Genomic DNA, 15,578 nt, shown 5'->3' on the forward strand with positions numbered 1-15,578 from the left:
TTCCAAGCTAGATTTAATTTCTTTCTTGAACTTGGGAGTACAGTGGCTCCTAAGATTTGTGATCTGTTTCTGCTGAGAAATGGGCTTTTCCATGCTTGCACAAAATTGGGTAGCTTAGCTAGCTAGCTGTCTGATATATAGATATGCAGGCTTTAGGATTACAGTCACATGTGGAGATAATGTATTTTACTCTGCATGAAAAAGTGGCAAGTGTAAAAGAAGTATGAAGAATAACATATAGAACAAATGTTTACATTTGTTTTCTTTTTATTTGGTATTGTCTCATAAATCTTCAAGGATGTGGCAATCAGTTATGTATTTTGCCATGCTATAAAAATATGAGTTTCTTCTCCAGAAAAATCAGCTTTTTAAAAAAATCTTCACCTCTAGAATCCCCGAGTACTCTGACAAGAAGCACTGTCCAACATTTGTTTACTATTGGCTGCTACTTATTTAATCTCCTTTCTTTGTCACCAGTGTTCCAAGGAAAAACTACTTGCATTCAGTATATAACTTATAGTGACGCTTTATTTTTAATACATAAACCTAGAATTTCTGAAGAAGTGCAGCTGTTGGTACAGTCATTTCTGTCAGTATACCAGCTTATCAAAAGAAATATGTTCAAGTTTTTATTTTTCCCTAATATTGTGTATCATATTCAGACAAGGATACCACACATTGCAGTGATTTATTAATTTTTATGTCATTGATGGATGAGGTCGGAAAAAGAGAACATATTACTTAAAGAGGTAGAATGATTTTTCCATCACATAATAACAGCATTAACTATGCTGTGTCTTTTTGGTCTTGCCTATGCAATTTTCTGCTTCATTTTTGCTCTTCTATAAAGCTACCCCTTCTGTACTTCTCTCTTTCTCTGTCTTTCTCAGTACCTGGTGGAAAGTTGTAGTGTTAAAATCTCACCAGTCCCATGTGCTGTGTTCATGAGGGCTGATTGATTAGAAAAGGACAAGCTCGTTAATAAATTGCAGAGAGAGGATATCCTGGTATTGGCTTTGTATAGCCACATCTTGTAAATTGTATATCTTGGAAAGGAAGTAAGAATTTAAAAGACCTATGACACAGCAGATACAAGATAGCAAATTAGTGGATTGGATTCCAAGTAACATTTCCACAGATGCAAAGACTTTCACTTGCAGAGCATGATTATCCTGCCACCCCCTCCTGCAGGTGCCCAAAATGCAGCATTTCAGGCAGCCATAGAAAGGGGGAGGCAGAAAGTTGCACTGCACAAGCAGAAATGCTACTTGAGATCCAAGCCAATGTGTGACCTCTTCTGCTCAGTGGAAAGGGGGAAACAACATTGTTTTCATCCTGCTTACTAATAAACTAGCCCTGAGTAATTGCCTGTAGAATGGAATCTTTTGGCCAGAATTACATACTAAGATCCCTTGGTGATAATTTTTAGATAGTGAGAAGGGTTTTTTTAGGGTTTCTGCTTTATGGGTCACTTGTATGAACGCCTTTGGTCCAAAAGTACTGATCTTATACCCTGTAGCAGGTTTTTCAAACCCTCTATCCTGAATGAATTCTATCTGAACTGGCTAGTCTGCTAAGAGTCTCTCTACATGAGACATCTTACACAAGGACTCTCAAGTGTAGGGAGATGCAGTGTTAGCCGGGAAGCATAGTTTTAAAAGACAGAGCCGTGGAGATCGCTCCTCAGATGGTTTGTTAATTTCATCTTTGCCTCCCCAATTAATAAACCCTCTGAGGAATACTTTCTGCTGGCTCTGTTTTTAAAAACTACCCTCCTATAGAGAGGTGAAATTGGCAGATTTTGCCTCTGTCTTTTTAAACTACTCTTCCTGGCTAACATTGACTCTCCCTACACTTGAGCATCCTCATGTAAGATGTCTTGTGTAGAGAGACTCTAATGAACCCTTGCATGTTGCAGAAAGCATGTTCCCAGCTCCACATTGGGAAATTCCTGGCAATTTAGCAGTGGCGACTGGGGAGGGCGGGGTTTGGAGAGGTAAGGGACCTCAGCAGGGTAAAACGCCACCCTCCAAAGTAGCCATTTTTTCCAGAGAAACTGTAGCCTGGAGATCAGTTGTAATTCTGGGAGATCTGCAGGCCCCACCTAGAGGTTAGAAACCTTAGTTGCAGAGGATTCTGGGACATGTGGAGTGCACATTCAGATCACATGGGCTGTTGAGCCTTATCTTCACTTATTATTAGGTTGGACCCAAGTCTTACATGAATACAGCAAGTTTGCGAATTGATTTTACCACTTTTCCCTGAAAAGTCTGTTGTGAGGATCAGGGAACCGTTCAAAATGACATGTATGCAGTTGAAAATATGTAAGTGCCCCTAACACTTGAATGAGCTTTTTTCCTATCCACAGAACTTGTTCTGCTCATGCAAGGATGATGGGGAAGATTTTGACGGATTCTGCCTTCTTAGTGATTCTCTCTCTGCTGTATGAGATTGTTCTGAAGTTCCCCAACCCTCAGCTTGGGGTGGAGCTGTTGGAGGGAAGGTTTCAGCTATAAAATCACAAACTTGCTTCATTTGCAGAAGCCTGGATCCAACCCATTGTTGTTAATTCAATTTTTACCCAGCCCTTTTTCTGTAGAGCTCAGGATGTTCTACCTGGTGGAGTTTTCCCCTTCCAGAGGAGGTTGCCATGATTCTGTGGCCTTAGGCAAAAGTCAAGGATGTGGCCCTAAAATCACTGGGTGCAGTGGACAGGGCAGCAGCCCACCCAGCTGCTGTGCAGCTGATTGCCAGCAGCTGCCTGAGTGACACCATTGCAACTCCTGAAGCTACAACAGTGGGGGTTAGAGGCTCCATCCCTTGCTGTTTTCATTTCTGGCTTCAGGTCAGTGGCCAGCAATCACCTTACAGCTGATTGATAGCTGCTCCCTGAGTGACACTGCTGCCGCTGCATTGACACAGGTAATAACAGTTGAGGGGTAGTGGGGCTGTGTTGTGGTTGGAGGAGGACTCCAGCAGGGCCCCCCCCAGTGCAGGGCCCAGGGCAGTTGCCATGGTTGCCCCATAACTATGACCACCTGTGCCCTCTTCCTATTCTTCACAACAAAGAGGTTGGGATGAAAATTGACAGTTGCCCTAAAGCCCCTCCAGTAAGCTAGATGGCTGAATCTGTGTCTCCTGTCTTAAGTTCAAAATGCTATTCAAACTTGTTCCCTGCATGAACTGAGAGAGGGCCCCACAGCACATCCAGCTCGCCCTTGCGTTTGCACACTGCAACAGAATTTTAGTAGTGGTTTGCAAATTATTTTTGACCTCCCTTATTGATCTCTTCATTAGTAAGCCTTTGAAGAACCCCAGGATTCCTTGCAACACAATTGGAATTGCTCTACAATTTGTCACAGAAGCACACACAATTCATGGAAAAAATGAGCATGGATCCAGAGTTTCAGTTTTAAGTACCTATAATGTTGGATAATGTTAACTTTATGGCTGTTTTTTATTATCTGAATCTTGAAAAGAAGGACCTGAACACAAAAAATTAGGAGAATGTTGAGAGTATCATGAAAGTCAAACTTTTTAAAAATTAAAAAATAACACTAGGCTATCCTTAGAAAGTGTTTTCTATACAAGAGAAATTGACAGGAGCTGAAGAAATGACCATTAACATCCTCATTCTGGGTAACTCAAAATGCAGAGCTTCCATCATCATTTTCTCAGCTCTAAAGGGTCTTTTAATTGGTTTTGTGCTGCCTGTGCAGCATCAAATGTTTCGCTGAAGTTCCTTCTTCATTACCCTGTATCAAGCAGGCAGGATCCAGGATGGCATTACACTATTTATGATGTTCAGACAGGTTTTTAGTTCTAGCTCCTCAACATTGCCCATCTTTCCAGCTCTAGAGTGACTCTATAATTAAGATGCTACTAGTTTACTCCAGGCCAGAGCTATAAAATTGGGCAGATGTTCAGCTTATCTGTATCTGTGGATGTTCATTATCACCACATGTAAAAATTTGTCAGCTGTCTGATTAAGGTTCAGCTGTAAGGTGGAATACTTTTCCAAAGACTAGCCATACTGGTGTCTCCAGAGGAGGTGTACTCTGTCCATAATACTAATTGTCCTTCCTCTCAGGGTATTAGCTACTATCCTAACATTAACAAAATGGGGCAGAATTATCATTCTGTACCATTTTCAGATAATGTTTTGTACCTTTATTTGTCTATGTGGGCAGCATTCTGAAACCAAAGATGTCTTGCATGGTTGCAGTTTGGGCAGTGGGGTGGGTTTTGAGTTTCAAAGCTTCCTTTTTTAATTTTCTGATCAAATGGTTTTATCCAGTGAATCACACCAAGTACAATTACCTGTCAGTATAACAAGAATTTGGTAAATAGAGAACAAAATTCCTTTTTAGCAACTGGTAAACACAAGTGAATAGGCTAAGGTCTGTTAGAGTTTTATGTGTCTATAATGCTTAATGAATAAGCCTACTACCTGACGCTTTCTAGGAATAGGAGGGCCACCATCAGCAGAGAAAAAGCAGAAAGGGCAAATGTGTTCCCTTGCACTTCTTCACTTCTGCCTCCTGACTTGCATAGCTTTTACTCTGTAAAGGTCCTGCAACCCAAGTTATAACCTTACTTGGGTCAGAAATTACAACTGGAAAGGAGGGGAAATACTGAAATGATCCGGGATGGTCCACACCCACATATAGCTCATTCAGTTCATGATTACAAAATGGGGTAACTACTATATTAATTTTTTTTCCAAAAAAAAAAAGATTTAGACAACTTCAAAAAGGATAGGTCTGTCAATAGGTATTAGCTAAGTTAGCTGAAATTAGCCTCCATGTTCAGAAGCATATAGATTTGACTTATCAGATCTTGAGGACTGACAATAGGAGATGGCCATAAGCAGCATGTTCATGAGTTTCCCAGGGGCATCTAGTTGGCCTGCTTGGAAGCTGAGCTGAATGCTAAACTAAATGTCTGATTCAAGATCCTTGATCTCCTATAGAGTTTATGTGACCATTTTGCCCAGTGGATAATAACTGTACGTTAGTGTGACATTTCTTGTAAAGTAACTATGAAATTTGTTCTCATGGCAGCCATAATATGCTATAGATGGCTATACTAGTAAGGTTAAAGATTGCACAAGGAATGCATGAAAAGAAATTAAATATAGTTACATGAGTAAATATAGAGAATGTGTCCTTAATTCCCATCATATTCCACAGATGTTTCTGAAATATGAGGCAGGCTGCATCAAGGGGGGGCACTAATCTGAGCAACTTGAATCCAACATTCCTTCACCTGAAGTAAATATAGAACTTCCCTAGCACACTTTGGAATGCAGTAAAAACAAATAATAATGAGTTTGCAAGGAGCAATTTCAGTCCATTAGACACAGAGCCAAACTACACAATTTTTTTAAATGATTTGGGGCCAGACTAGTTTTCCCCGCAGCCACACAGCAGCTGCAGGGAACATCATTTTAAAAATCTATGGAGGCCCAATTCAACTTGTGTACATTCAGCTCCAAATGGGGCTAATAATTCCCCGTGGGTCATTTCAGCTCAGGAAAATGGTGCAGGGATGAGGCAGTAGCCCCTCCTCCCCATGCTGTGGTCCTGAGTTGAATTGGGCCCCCAAAGAGTTTTAAAACAACTTTCCTCAGGCCCAACTTGTTAAAAAAAATATCATGTAGTTCAGCCCTTAGTATTGTGACTATTACATGATTGGTTACAAAATGTGTCAACAAAACTTTGAACTGGGATTTGGAAACATCTGGGTTCCATTCATAAACCTTTTATGTAGCTTTGATGAGACCTATACTTTATAGCTGGCCAGAAACCCTGATTGCCAGTTCTCCTCTACAAAGTGGCATGAGGGGGCATCTGCAGTGGAAAAACAATGGGCAGGAAAGGGGGAGTACCATTTCCCTGCATGTTTTCCTCCAGCAATCTCCTCCTCCTCTCCTCCCCCCCCCCCGGTAATGTAGCTTTCTTTACACCAAACAAATACGGTCCTGGATTCCTTACTGGAAGGAAGAATTGCAGGAAGAAGGCTGGGTGGGTGGTTAATCATTGTCTTTCCACTTCAGCTTTTTATCTGGAAACTTTCCCTTCCCAGTGCCACATGACAGAGAAGTAGAAACCAGAGTTTAAGTATACAAGGCTGGTAATGTGCTGCTCTGTCCTTAGTTAAAGTTATTTTCCTGCCCTGTAGCTAAGGATGGGCACTGTCCATACTATTTTGAGGTCTGTAGATGTTAAAAAGAATATATATTAACCATAAACATTTGAAAATGTTTTGCAAACTTTTTTCCCTTCTGATTATAGAGATGTCACTACTTCTGTACTTGGTATTATAAGCAACTGGGTACAAAAAGGAAACAGGAATTTTTAGTGTAAATACACAATTGTGAGATTATTTCGCCCTCATATCCAGTATTTTTTAAAAAAATGGTTCCAGTTTTGTGCCACCTCTGTATAAAATATTTATTGTATTGTGATACATCATTTTGTCTTTGGAATTAGTTTCTGTGGATTGTGCATTGCATATAAGTCTCATGGAAAACTGATATATCCAATGTGTATATTATTAGACTGGCATACAAAAAGCTGTGATCTTCACATTCTTGTGTTGGTTTGTTTGGGGGAGCATGACTTTTGCAGAAACATGCTGTAAAGAGAAGATGCCTCAGCAGCAGTGTCCACAATACTTTTATGTTCTGGAAAATGACTTTATCCATGTGACCGAGCAAACTGTGATTTTTATAATTTGAGAATGAGATTTTCAAAACATCCAGAGAAGGCTACGCATTGATATTTTTCTTCCAAATATGTTTTAGACTGCAATTTAACTGCTTAAGAGCAAAGGCCTAATTTCTTAGGCTTATTTGAAAATTCAGGCCTTTATTTATAGTGTTAATAGAGATTTCATTACACCACTAAATAAGAGAGTCTAGCCTGCCAAACTGTACTCATGAATGCTAATGCAATATCTGTCCCTGAGGTATTTGGGTCCTTATTATCACAAGCCAAGAACTCCTGCCCAAAGTGGCTATGAGTGCCTGCCATAGCTATAGAGTAAGATTTGAAGTTAGCAAATGCTCTTGGAAAATACCAGCCATTTTCCTGGCATGGTAACGCTAAAGTGTCTCTGGAGCTCCTGAATACGGGGTCCAATTTACCAACTTTTACTCTTGCATGCTCAGTGGTATGTTCATCAATATTGGCATCTGCTTGGACTTGCTGCAGTATGCGGTCTCAGCCTTTTTTTCTGTGTGTGACACATTCATTCAATTAATCTTTATAGGTTTGAAAATTTAAAAACTGACACCATCACTTCCCACCCTAGTTTTGCCTTGAAGCAAATCACACTTCGTGAGTGTTTGTCTAACTCACCACCTTTGAGCTGTTTCATTTGGGGTTTTTTGTTGAATGCACAGACGCACATTTTGAGAACTGTTGTGCTTTGAATGTCCATGCATTTCAAAGCTATTGTCTTATAAATGTTACATGTTTTTTCTTGCAGCTTCTGAAGCCGCCTCATAGTTGGTAGCCCCATCACACGTGTAGTGCCTGACCTTTGACCCATCTGGCTGTTCTGGTTCTCCATAGGTCCTCTTTTATATTGATTTAGTTTTTGGTCAAAACTACTGTTGTTGTGACTGCTGCTGCTGCTGTTGTTATACTTGTTGCATTCTTCTTTCCCCTGAAACCCTCAAGGCTCCTCTGGCCACCACTTACTTTTGTGTTTGCTTGTTTTTTCCATCCCTTCTTGGTACAGATCAAAGTGGTGAATGCATTCCGTAGCTCCTTGTATGAAGGCCTCGAGAAACCCGAATCCAGAAGCTCCATTCATAACTTCATGACTCACCCAGAGTTCATCCTGGAGGAAGACGAGCCTCGGACCCCATTCCTTGATGGCGCTGAAGAAGACCTGGAAGCTGAAGGACTCAAAAAGCAAAGTGAGGAGAGCCCAGGCGAGTCCTCACCCCTCAACAAAAATAACAATGCAGTGGACGGTGATGAAGCTGAGGACACCATTCCAGATCCAGAAAGCCCTTTACACAGCTTGGAAACATCAGTTTGACCTCTGAACTTTGATCCTCCTGCCTTTTTCCTCCCTCATGCAACATAAGCACATACATCTGACTGCTCACTGCAGCCACTTCCTTTCTAGGGTTCATACATATATGCCTATATTTCCTTGCCCCTTCCTCCCTTAACAATTGTTTGGGTGCAGGAATGACAGAATCACATGACTAGAGTTTTACTTCTTAGTGATTGGGGCAAAAGTGCCTCCCTCAAGTGAGAAACTGCTCGGTTAAAGCATTTTCGCCTTGAGTTGAGTAACTATATGACTGCAGTAGTAGGTCTTCTGTCTTTCAAGTGGCATGCTTAAAGAAACAAGATTCAGATTCAAAAAGAGCTATGTACCCAGCATCTGATGATACAGTTGTGCTAATAGCTCCTTTTTTTACTTGGCAGAATCTGAGTCATAAATGACTCCACATTTTCTTGAGGAGAGGTTGGGAGAATGCCAAGGGGATGTAATTTCTTCATAGAGGAAAGGGGGATCGAAATCAGGTATTGGATATGAAAATTAACCCAGTCTTCCATCTGGCCAGGGATGGGGGGGAATGATTCATGACTTCTATCATTTTTCTGTTTGTGTTTGCATTTCTTTCTCTCTTCTTCTGCTTCCATGGTAATACAACCGAACAAGAGATGAGGGTGACTAAAGTCTTAACATGGCTTTCAAGTGATGTAGTTGTGAAAGGCCAAGCAAAAAGGAGGTATGGCATCACTGTATTCTCTGAGACTGAAATTAGGTGGTGTATGACCAGATAGGTGCTGTGTGTGAGTTAACAGCAAATTACTTTGGAACTCTACATTAGTGGATGTGTGTGGGGAGGGGGGGGGAGGTAGATTTTGTTTAATTTGAGGTTTGCAGTTTTGTCTATCAGGTGAATAACTCTTAGATCCTATAAGGTAAACATCCCAAGTTCATTCCTGATAAAATGCAATGCCAAAGAATGTGGCATAAAGATAAGCTATTGTCCTTGCCCAGTTTTTGAAGGGTTGTTATAAGGAAGGAATATTCAGACGTCATCTCTTCAAACAGATGTGAATTCTTATACCTGGTCCAGCTTATCCCAATAGTTTCTGTTGGATTGAAGAGTGAAAATATATTTCACACTTGTTTTTTCAGAGAAAACCACAAATGAGTAGGCTTTGTATAGCTGGAACACATTGCTTTTGCACACAACACCATCCTAGAGATAAGGTTCAACAATGTGACTTTTCCATGTTTCTCATTAGGACTGTCTTCCCTTCTCATTGTACCAAAAGTAGCCACCATCACTTCCCAACATGGTTGCCTCTAGCTATCTAGAAGAATGCCAGAGAAGTGAATCCAGCTTTTGTGCTGAATGCTGATGGGTAGGGAATGTCTGTATCTCAGTATATGTTTCCTAGAATCAGTATATGATTCCTAGAATCAAGATGCTGGCAGACCAAGAGAGAACCATATTCGAGCCTTGCAGCTACAGCCATACGGGGAGCCTTCCGCTTTCACATGGCATAGCTAACCACGGGCAAGATTAAATAAGAGAAGGATGAGCATCCGCAGTTCTCTTAATGGAAATAGAGTGGTTCTTAAAATAGCTGAGTGGACTTGTATCACTACAAAATGCTTTTCTTCACCCTTACAACCATCTCTCAAAGTGCTGGAAAGTACTACCTGGAAGCAAAGAGAGAATCTAGTTGTTAGTAGCTGTATTGAAGGTTTCATTGCTTGGCTGCCTTCCCAATATTGAAATGTATACAGCTCTCCCTCGTGGTGGCGATGGTTTCCTTTTTCTTTTGAAGAACGCACAGCAGAAACTCCTGTGCCTTGTCTAAGCACTGCCCAAAGCACCGCCCGCTACACAGAAGCCCGGTTCTTTGCCAAGAGATAAGTGTTCCTTAAGCAAAAATGAAAATTGAGTGTTTGGATTTTCTTTTTAAACTCAACCCCCTTCATCTTCTGGATTGGTCACTGAATTTCATCACAAGTTCAAGGCAGGCCGATGAAAATTCCTTATCTGATGTAAAGAGGACTTGAATGCCAGGCTGAATTAACTGCCAATATCCAGGGGCGAAAACACCCATCATCGACCATCCTAATTGCGAATAAGTCACCATACCATCCCTCGTCCACATTGTCCTTCCAGATACACCCATTTCATTCCTTTCATCTGAACTGTACACCATGGGAGGAATGGGGTGGGGTGGGGGGACTGCCATCTTTGGCGATGAGATCTATTGGATTTAAAAAAAAAAACCTGTTTAGTTCCAATCTAGAGGTTACATTGTTTCAAAGGTCATTTTTCTATTTTAAAGACTTGCAAAAAATGGTGGTGTGTTAGGCGCTTGCATAAATATTTATGAAATATTTGGGGAAGGGGGGGCACTGATTTTTTTTGTTGGTTTCTTTTATATTTTTATTACCTCAAACATGTTTTGGAAGAAAAAAACACTGTGGCACTTACAAAGTCACTCCCAGAAAATCTGTAATTGACAGGTTGCATTAAGGGGTCTGGCCTACATTTTAGTTCATATATTTTTCTTTCTTGTGTCTAGCTTCCTCAGTTAGGGAAGGGGCGGGAGAGGGAAAATAATTATATAAATATTATGCAAAAAATATATAGTTTTCTTTAGATCAGAAACAGATATTTTTAAGTCAGCCATATGTATTTTGTTTAAAGGAAACAAAGCTGTGAGTTATGTAACTGCAGTGGAATGTAGTCACATGGCTGGCAGTTGAAACTTAGTAATTGGTCAGACTCCAGTTAGCTTCCTTTCTCTGAACAGCCATCTTTGTACTAAAGTCAGTTGTGTTATACAGAAATGTTTTTATATAAATTATGTTGATATGGCTGGTTGCTTAAAGTGTAAGTGTTTATTGTGCATACATTTTAATGTAATTTTTTTCTATATTAGTTTCTATGATAAACTGGCAGCAGATGACTGGCTTAAGTTATTAAGGAACTATACAATACTTGGTGAAGATATAATGCTTTAGATAAGACATGGCCCCCAAACCACAGATTCATGTACTTGCACACTTACCAATCAAATGGCTGGCATTGTTGAATTTCACACCACTTGTCACTTGCTTGGGGAGGGGAAAGGGAGAACTTGATGCAGCCCCTCACTTTCCCAGACAGGTTGACAGTGCTGTTTTAAGGTGACTACACCAGCCATCTGTCAGGGGAAAGTCACGCAAACTCCGTCCAGCAAGGATCAGCAGCACACAGTCAGCCCCCCAGTATGGGAAGTAGACTTTTTTTTACTCCACACAGCATCCTTTGTGTGTATTTGGATTGCACCCCAATAAGGTGATACACACACAGAAGCTTGCTTCTGTGCACAGTCTAACCTTGCTGGATCAGGATAGTGGTAGCTTATAATTTCTCTGAATTATACCTTGAAAGACTAAAAGATCCTTTACTGCCAATAGAAAGAGCAAGAGAGGGGAGAATAATTGAAGATTGTGCCATGCCAGACAGGAACTAAGGAAACATCCTGTGAGGCGTGTTAGTTTGCTTTGGAATGCTGTTTTTGTTTTTTGTTGATTTTTAAAGAAAAATACCCTGAACATAATTTTGCATCCAGATCATAATAATAGGAATTTATTCTTTTGTTAAATAAATTGGCAGATTGGTACCAAAGACATTACATCACTTCCTGTGTGCAATGGAGAATATCCATTTTTAGGGTTTAGAATTACACAATTGGTTGTTTTTATTGATTTGCACAGGGATCTGACTTAATTTTTCAAAAGTTTTGTGCAATAAGTTTTAAGAAAATATTATTTTAAAAAAGATGACAATTCCAGAAGGAAAACAAATCTAATGGTAATGTTAGCCATGGGCAAGTATGGACAAAAATACATATATCAACCATGCTTAAGGGTGACGTTTATATAGTAGTTAAAACTTCTGCATGTGCTTCACTTGCCTCATTAGAGTTCTACACATGCCCCTATTATGATGGGGCTGAAACAAAATTGAGGACCATTGAAGTCAGTTCAACTCAATGGACCACGTGGCAGGAATCTACCCAACCCAAGACAGTGCCTAGTTCAGCAGATTTCTCTGTCCCACTTTGCCTTTATGTGAGATGTGCAAATAGTTGAGATTGTTGCAGGACTGATACCAAAAATAGCTTTAAAGGGAAGTGATGGCAGGTTCCAGTCTAAATTTCTGCTCTTCCCATTTGCTCAAGAGACCATCAGTCATTTCTTCACAAGGGCTCCCTTGACCCGAGAATTCTCAGCAGAAATCCTTGATGCAAGAAGAGTACCACAAGCAGAGCATGTTGCTTGAACTAGCTCTCTCTTACGTGTGATGCTTTTAAACGAGCTTCAGTATTTCATTGCAGCTAATGCAGTTGTAACCCATTATTCTTCCATCCTCATTCTTTGGTTGTGCTTTGTAGTAGCAATATCCTATTAAGCCAAAAAGAAGAATCCTAACTACAAATTCTTGTGTCCTTTACACGCCCATGGCTAAGACTACTAGTTTGGGTTTTTTTTCTGCCCATACATAAATATATATACAGTGTTAAAATTAATATTTGTATATATATTTATCTGAAGAAGAAACTTTTCTAAAGAAGCATGCAGATAAGAATTTATGGGTTTTTTCCTTTTTTTCCAGTAACTAGTATGATAAGCACTGGTATTTTTGTATAAAAAAGAAAAAAAATGATAAAACAAAAGACTGAATATTATGTGGTATGCATGACATTAAAAATGGTGGTTTCAAAGCAATATGTACCCTGGTGTGTTTGCCATATTCTAGAGTCCAGCTTAAAGTGCACCTGATCTGTAACTGCATTTTGATATTATTTAATCTCTATGTACAATGTTTTGCATGTATTTATATGGTTCTTGGGAAGAAATGTTGGGGTTACAGGGGATAGAAGTGTGGAGTTGGAATGATTGTCAACTAGTTTCTTCTGGAATATTTGAAACTCCAAACGTAAATAATGCTCTGATTGGAAACAGGATGGGGAAACCAAGCCAAATTTTTTTTAAGGTGCAGTGGGAGTAGGGTGGGGGTAGGGATCATGTTTTGAATTAATAAAGCTTTTTTTGCTGTTGAGCAGAAACAATGCGCGAGTGCGTTGAGAGAATAAACTGTGCCCACTTGTAACTGTGATGTCTTCAGTGTGTCCCACCAGTTTATGAAGTCACTGATTATCTATTGAAGCTGAGATGAAAGATAACTTCAATGAATGTAGAAGTCCTGACTTGGAGTCAAGTCATGTAAAATCTATGCTGATGTGTTTTAAAAAACCCTAAAGTCTAATCAATCTTGTAAAGTTACCAATATCCAATATGCAGATTTGCACAAAAAAAATTGTGCCACTCCAACTTCTGTTCTCTCTCAGCAAGGTCCAGAAAGAGCCATCAATACTAGTCAAGGCTAAAGATAAATGCCTGCCAGCTCTCTGGAAGAGTATTTTAATGGGAAGTAGCAGTGTGCTGTGCTGCAAACCTTTTGACAAATGTGCATTTTTTAAAATGATGGGCGCGAAAGAATAGAAGAAAAACTTGAGCAAGTATTTTTAATATAAGGCAGCACTCCCATAAATAATTATTATACACCTTTTTGTAAACATTAATTTTATTCATTGCTAACATTTTTGGCTTGGATTCTAACTTAACATTTTCCACCAGTGGAAAAGGCAGTGGATGATTTTTGCAAATTTCTTCATCACCTGTTGCATCCCCACACTGTTCCCAATGAATCCACTGACCCCTTGGGCTACAATTGTGAATGGAGAGGTGGGTGGGCAGTAGGCTGCAGCATGAAGATGTGAAAGTTTGCTTCTGGTAGTGCTGTGACTCTTGCACCAATAAGACCCTGTGCTTTGTTTCCAAGAAAACTCAATGTGGCTAAGTGCAAAAATATAAATATCTGACATGCATAGTTCAGCTATTACATGGAAGAAAATCCTTTGCTTCCAGAAACAGCTGCATACATGTACAACATTCAGTACTAAGTATCACAGCTCAGTTGACATACTGGTAGTTTGCTTTGAGCATTTAATATAAACAATAATTGTACACTGCTTTGGCCACCATTAGTGGATAGGCAATCTATAAATATTTTAAATAAATGTTCAAGATTTTGCATGTACCTCCAAAGAATCCAGCAAAGTATGAGGTGGATAGATATGCTTAACACACTTACGTGTGTACATCTTTTTAAAAACAGCAAAGGAGCTAAGGCTAATTGGATTCACAGTGCACACATATTGTCAAAAATATGTGTATCTGCCTCACAAACTGGTACACGTGAGCCTACCCCTCAGTATCACAATCCCAATCCAAATCAGGCCCTGGTTCACTTGGGAGGTTTGTTTCCAGCAGGTAAATTTTGGCAATCACATGATCAGAATGAGTACATCTAGTTCAGCAATAGAAGTATGAAGTATTCCAGCAGAAAGTAATATGTTTGCTGTATCAGAGCTTTATATTCTTATTAAAGATGTTTGGTGGAGGGTTTATACTTTTCATACTTATTTTATATCTTGTTTAACTTCATTTACATTCTTCCTTTCTCCTCAATGAGGACCGAAAGTGGTTTATATCATTCTCGTTTATATTTCCCCTCAGGCTGAGAGTGTGTGACTCGCCCAAGGACACCCAGGGAGCTTCCATGGCAGAGAGGGGAATTGAGCCTGGGTAGCCCAGATCCTAGTCCACCAGTCTAGCCACCACACCACTTACATTCACAAACTTTAGGACAGCAGTAAATTATGCCATCACATTCTTAATATAATGATGAGGTGAGATGTAAAATATTTAATTATCCAACATAGTGGGAAATGAATCACTAATGCCCAATTAAAGATCGGTGTTGAATATGGACAGTACCATTGCCATGACCCTATGTGCAAGTGAAAGGGGAGACCATTTCACATATATGAGACATGGACATGGAAGGGAGTTTCAGTGGTACATGGGACTTCACCCAATTTTTTTTTATGCTTTAGACATTTAAACAAAGAAGTTTCTGTGGTCAATTTTAAACTCCCAGTTGGCTAGGCAAGGGGATGCAAATACTGGACTTTGATATTGTGGATTTATTTGCAACAAATCTTGAAATCAAATGTGTGCTTGGCAAGAAATTAGATAACTCCAGGTCCTTTAAAAGTCATCTTGGACTTTAAAAGCTTCAATGAGATATAGACTCTAATGAAATGCAGTATAGCTACATAGCTAAACAATTCCCATATTGGCTGTCTTTTCTGTGCTGCTACACAAACATGCCAAATTCCTTGTGGCTGGACTTTTACTTTTAAAGAGCTAATTAATGATTCACATGAGCATTGTCTGATCTCTGTGGCCTCTGTGCTCTGTGGTTCTTGTTACCGTGTGACCTGTGCTACTTCTCGTGCCATAATTTGGTAGATGTGAAAGCTGCCATCTTTGTGCCTTTCAACCAGCCCACCACTGCCCAAGCTCGTCGTCCTGTCTTCTGTAGAACTGACAGTGCTGATTCTTTGCAGCTACTGCTTCTTAAGACTTGAACGATGAGCGTTAGAGACTTCAGG

The 15,578-nt window shown here is 39.9% G+C and overlaps 1 protein-coding gene across 2 annotated transcripts in view; it reads left to right on the plus strand.

Moving 5' to 3' along the window:
- Positions 1 to 14,526, plus strand: part of ATP2B4 (ATPase plasma membrane Ca2+ transporting 4) — a 187,726-nt gene extending 173,200 nt beyond the window's left edge. For both annotated transcript variants that reach the window (XM_054980106.1, XM_054980107.1), the window contains one exon: positions 7,750 to 14,526. In XM_054980106.1, coding sequence (XP_054836081.1) covers positions 7,750 to 8,055 — 306 coding nt within the window. In that variant the 3' untranslated portion in view covers positions 8,056 to 14,526. The remainder of the gene's footprint in view (positions 1 to 7,749) is intronic.
- The last annotated feature ends 1,052 nt before the right edge of the window (positions 14,527 to 15,578 follow it).

The sequence above is a fragment of the Eublepharis macularius genome, chromosome 5, assembly GCF_028583425.1.
Source record: "Eublepharis macularius isolate TG4126 chromosome 5, MPM_Emac_v1.0, whole genome shotgun sequence".
NCBI lineage: Eukaryota > Metazoa > Chordata > Lepidosauria > Squamata > Eublepharidae > Eublepharis > Eublepharis macularius.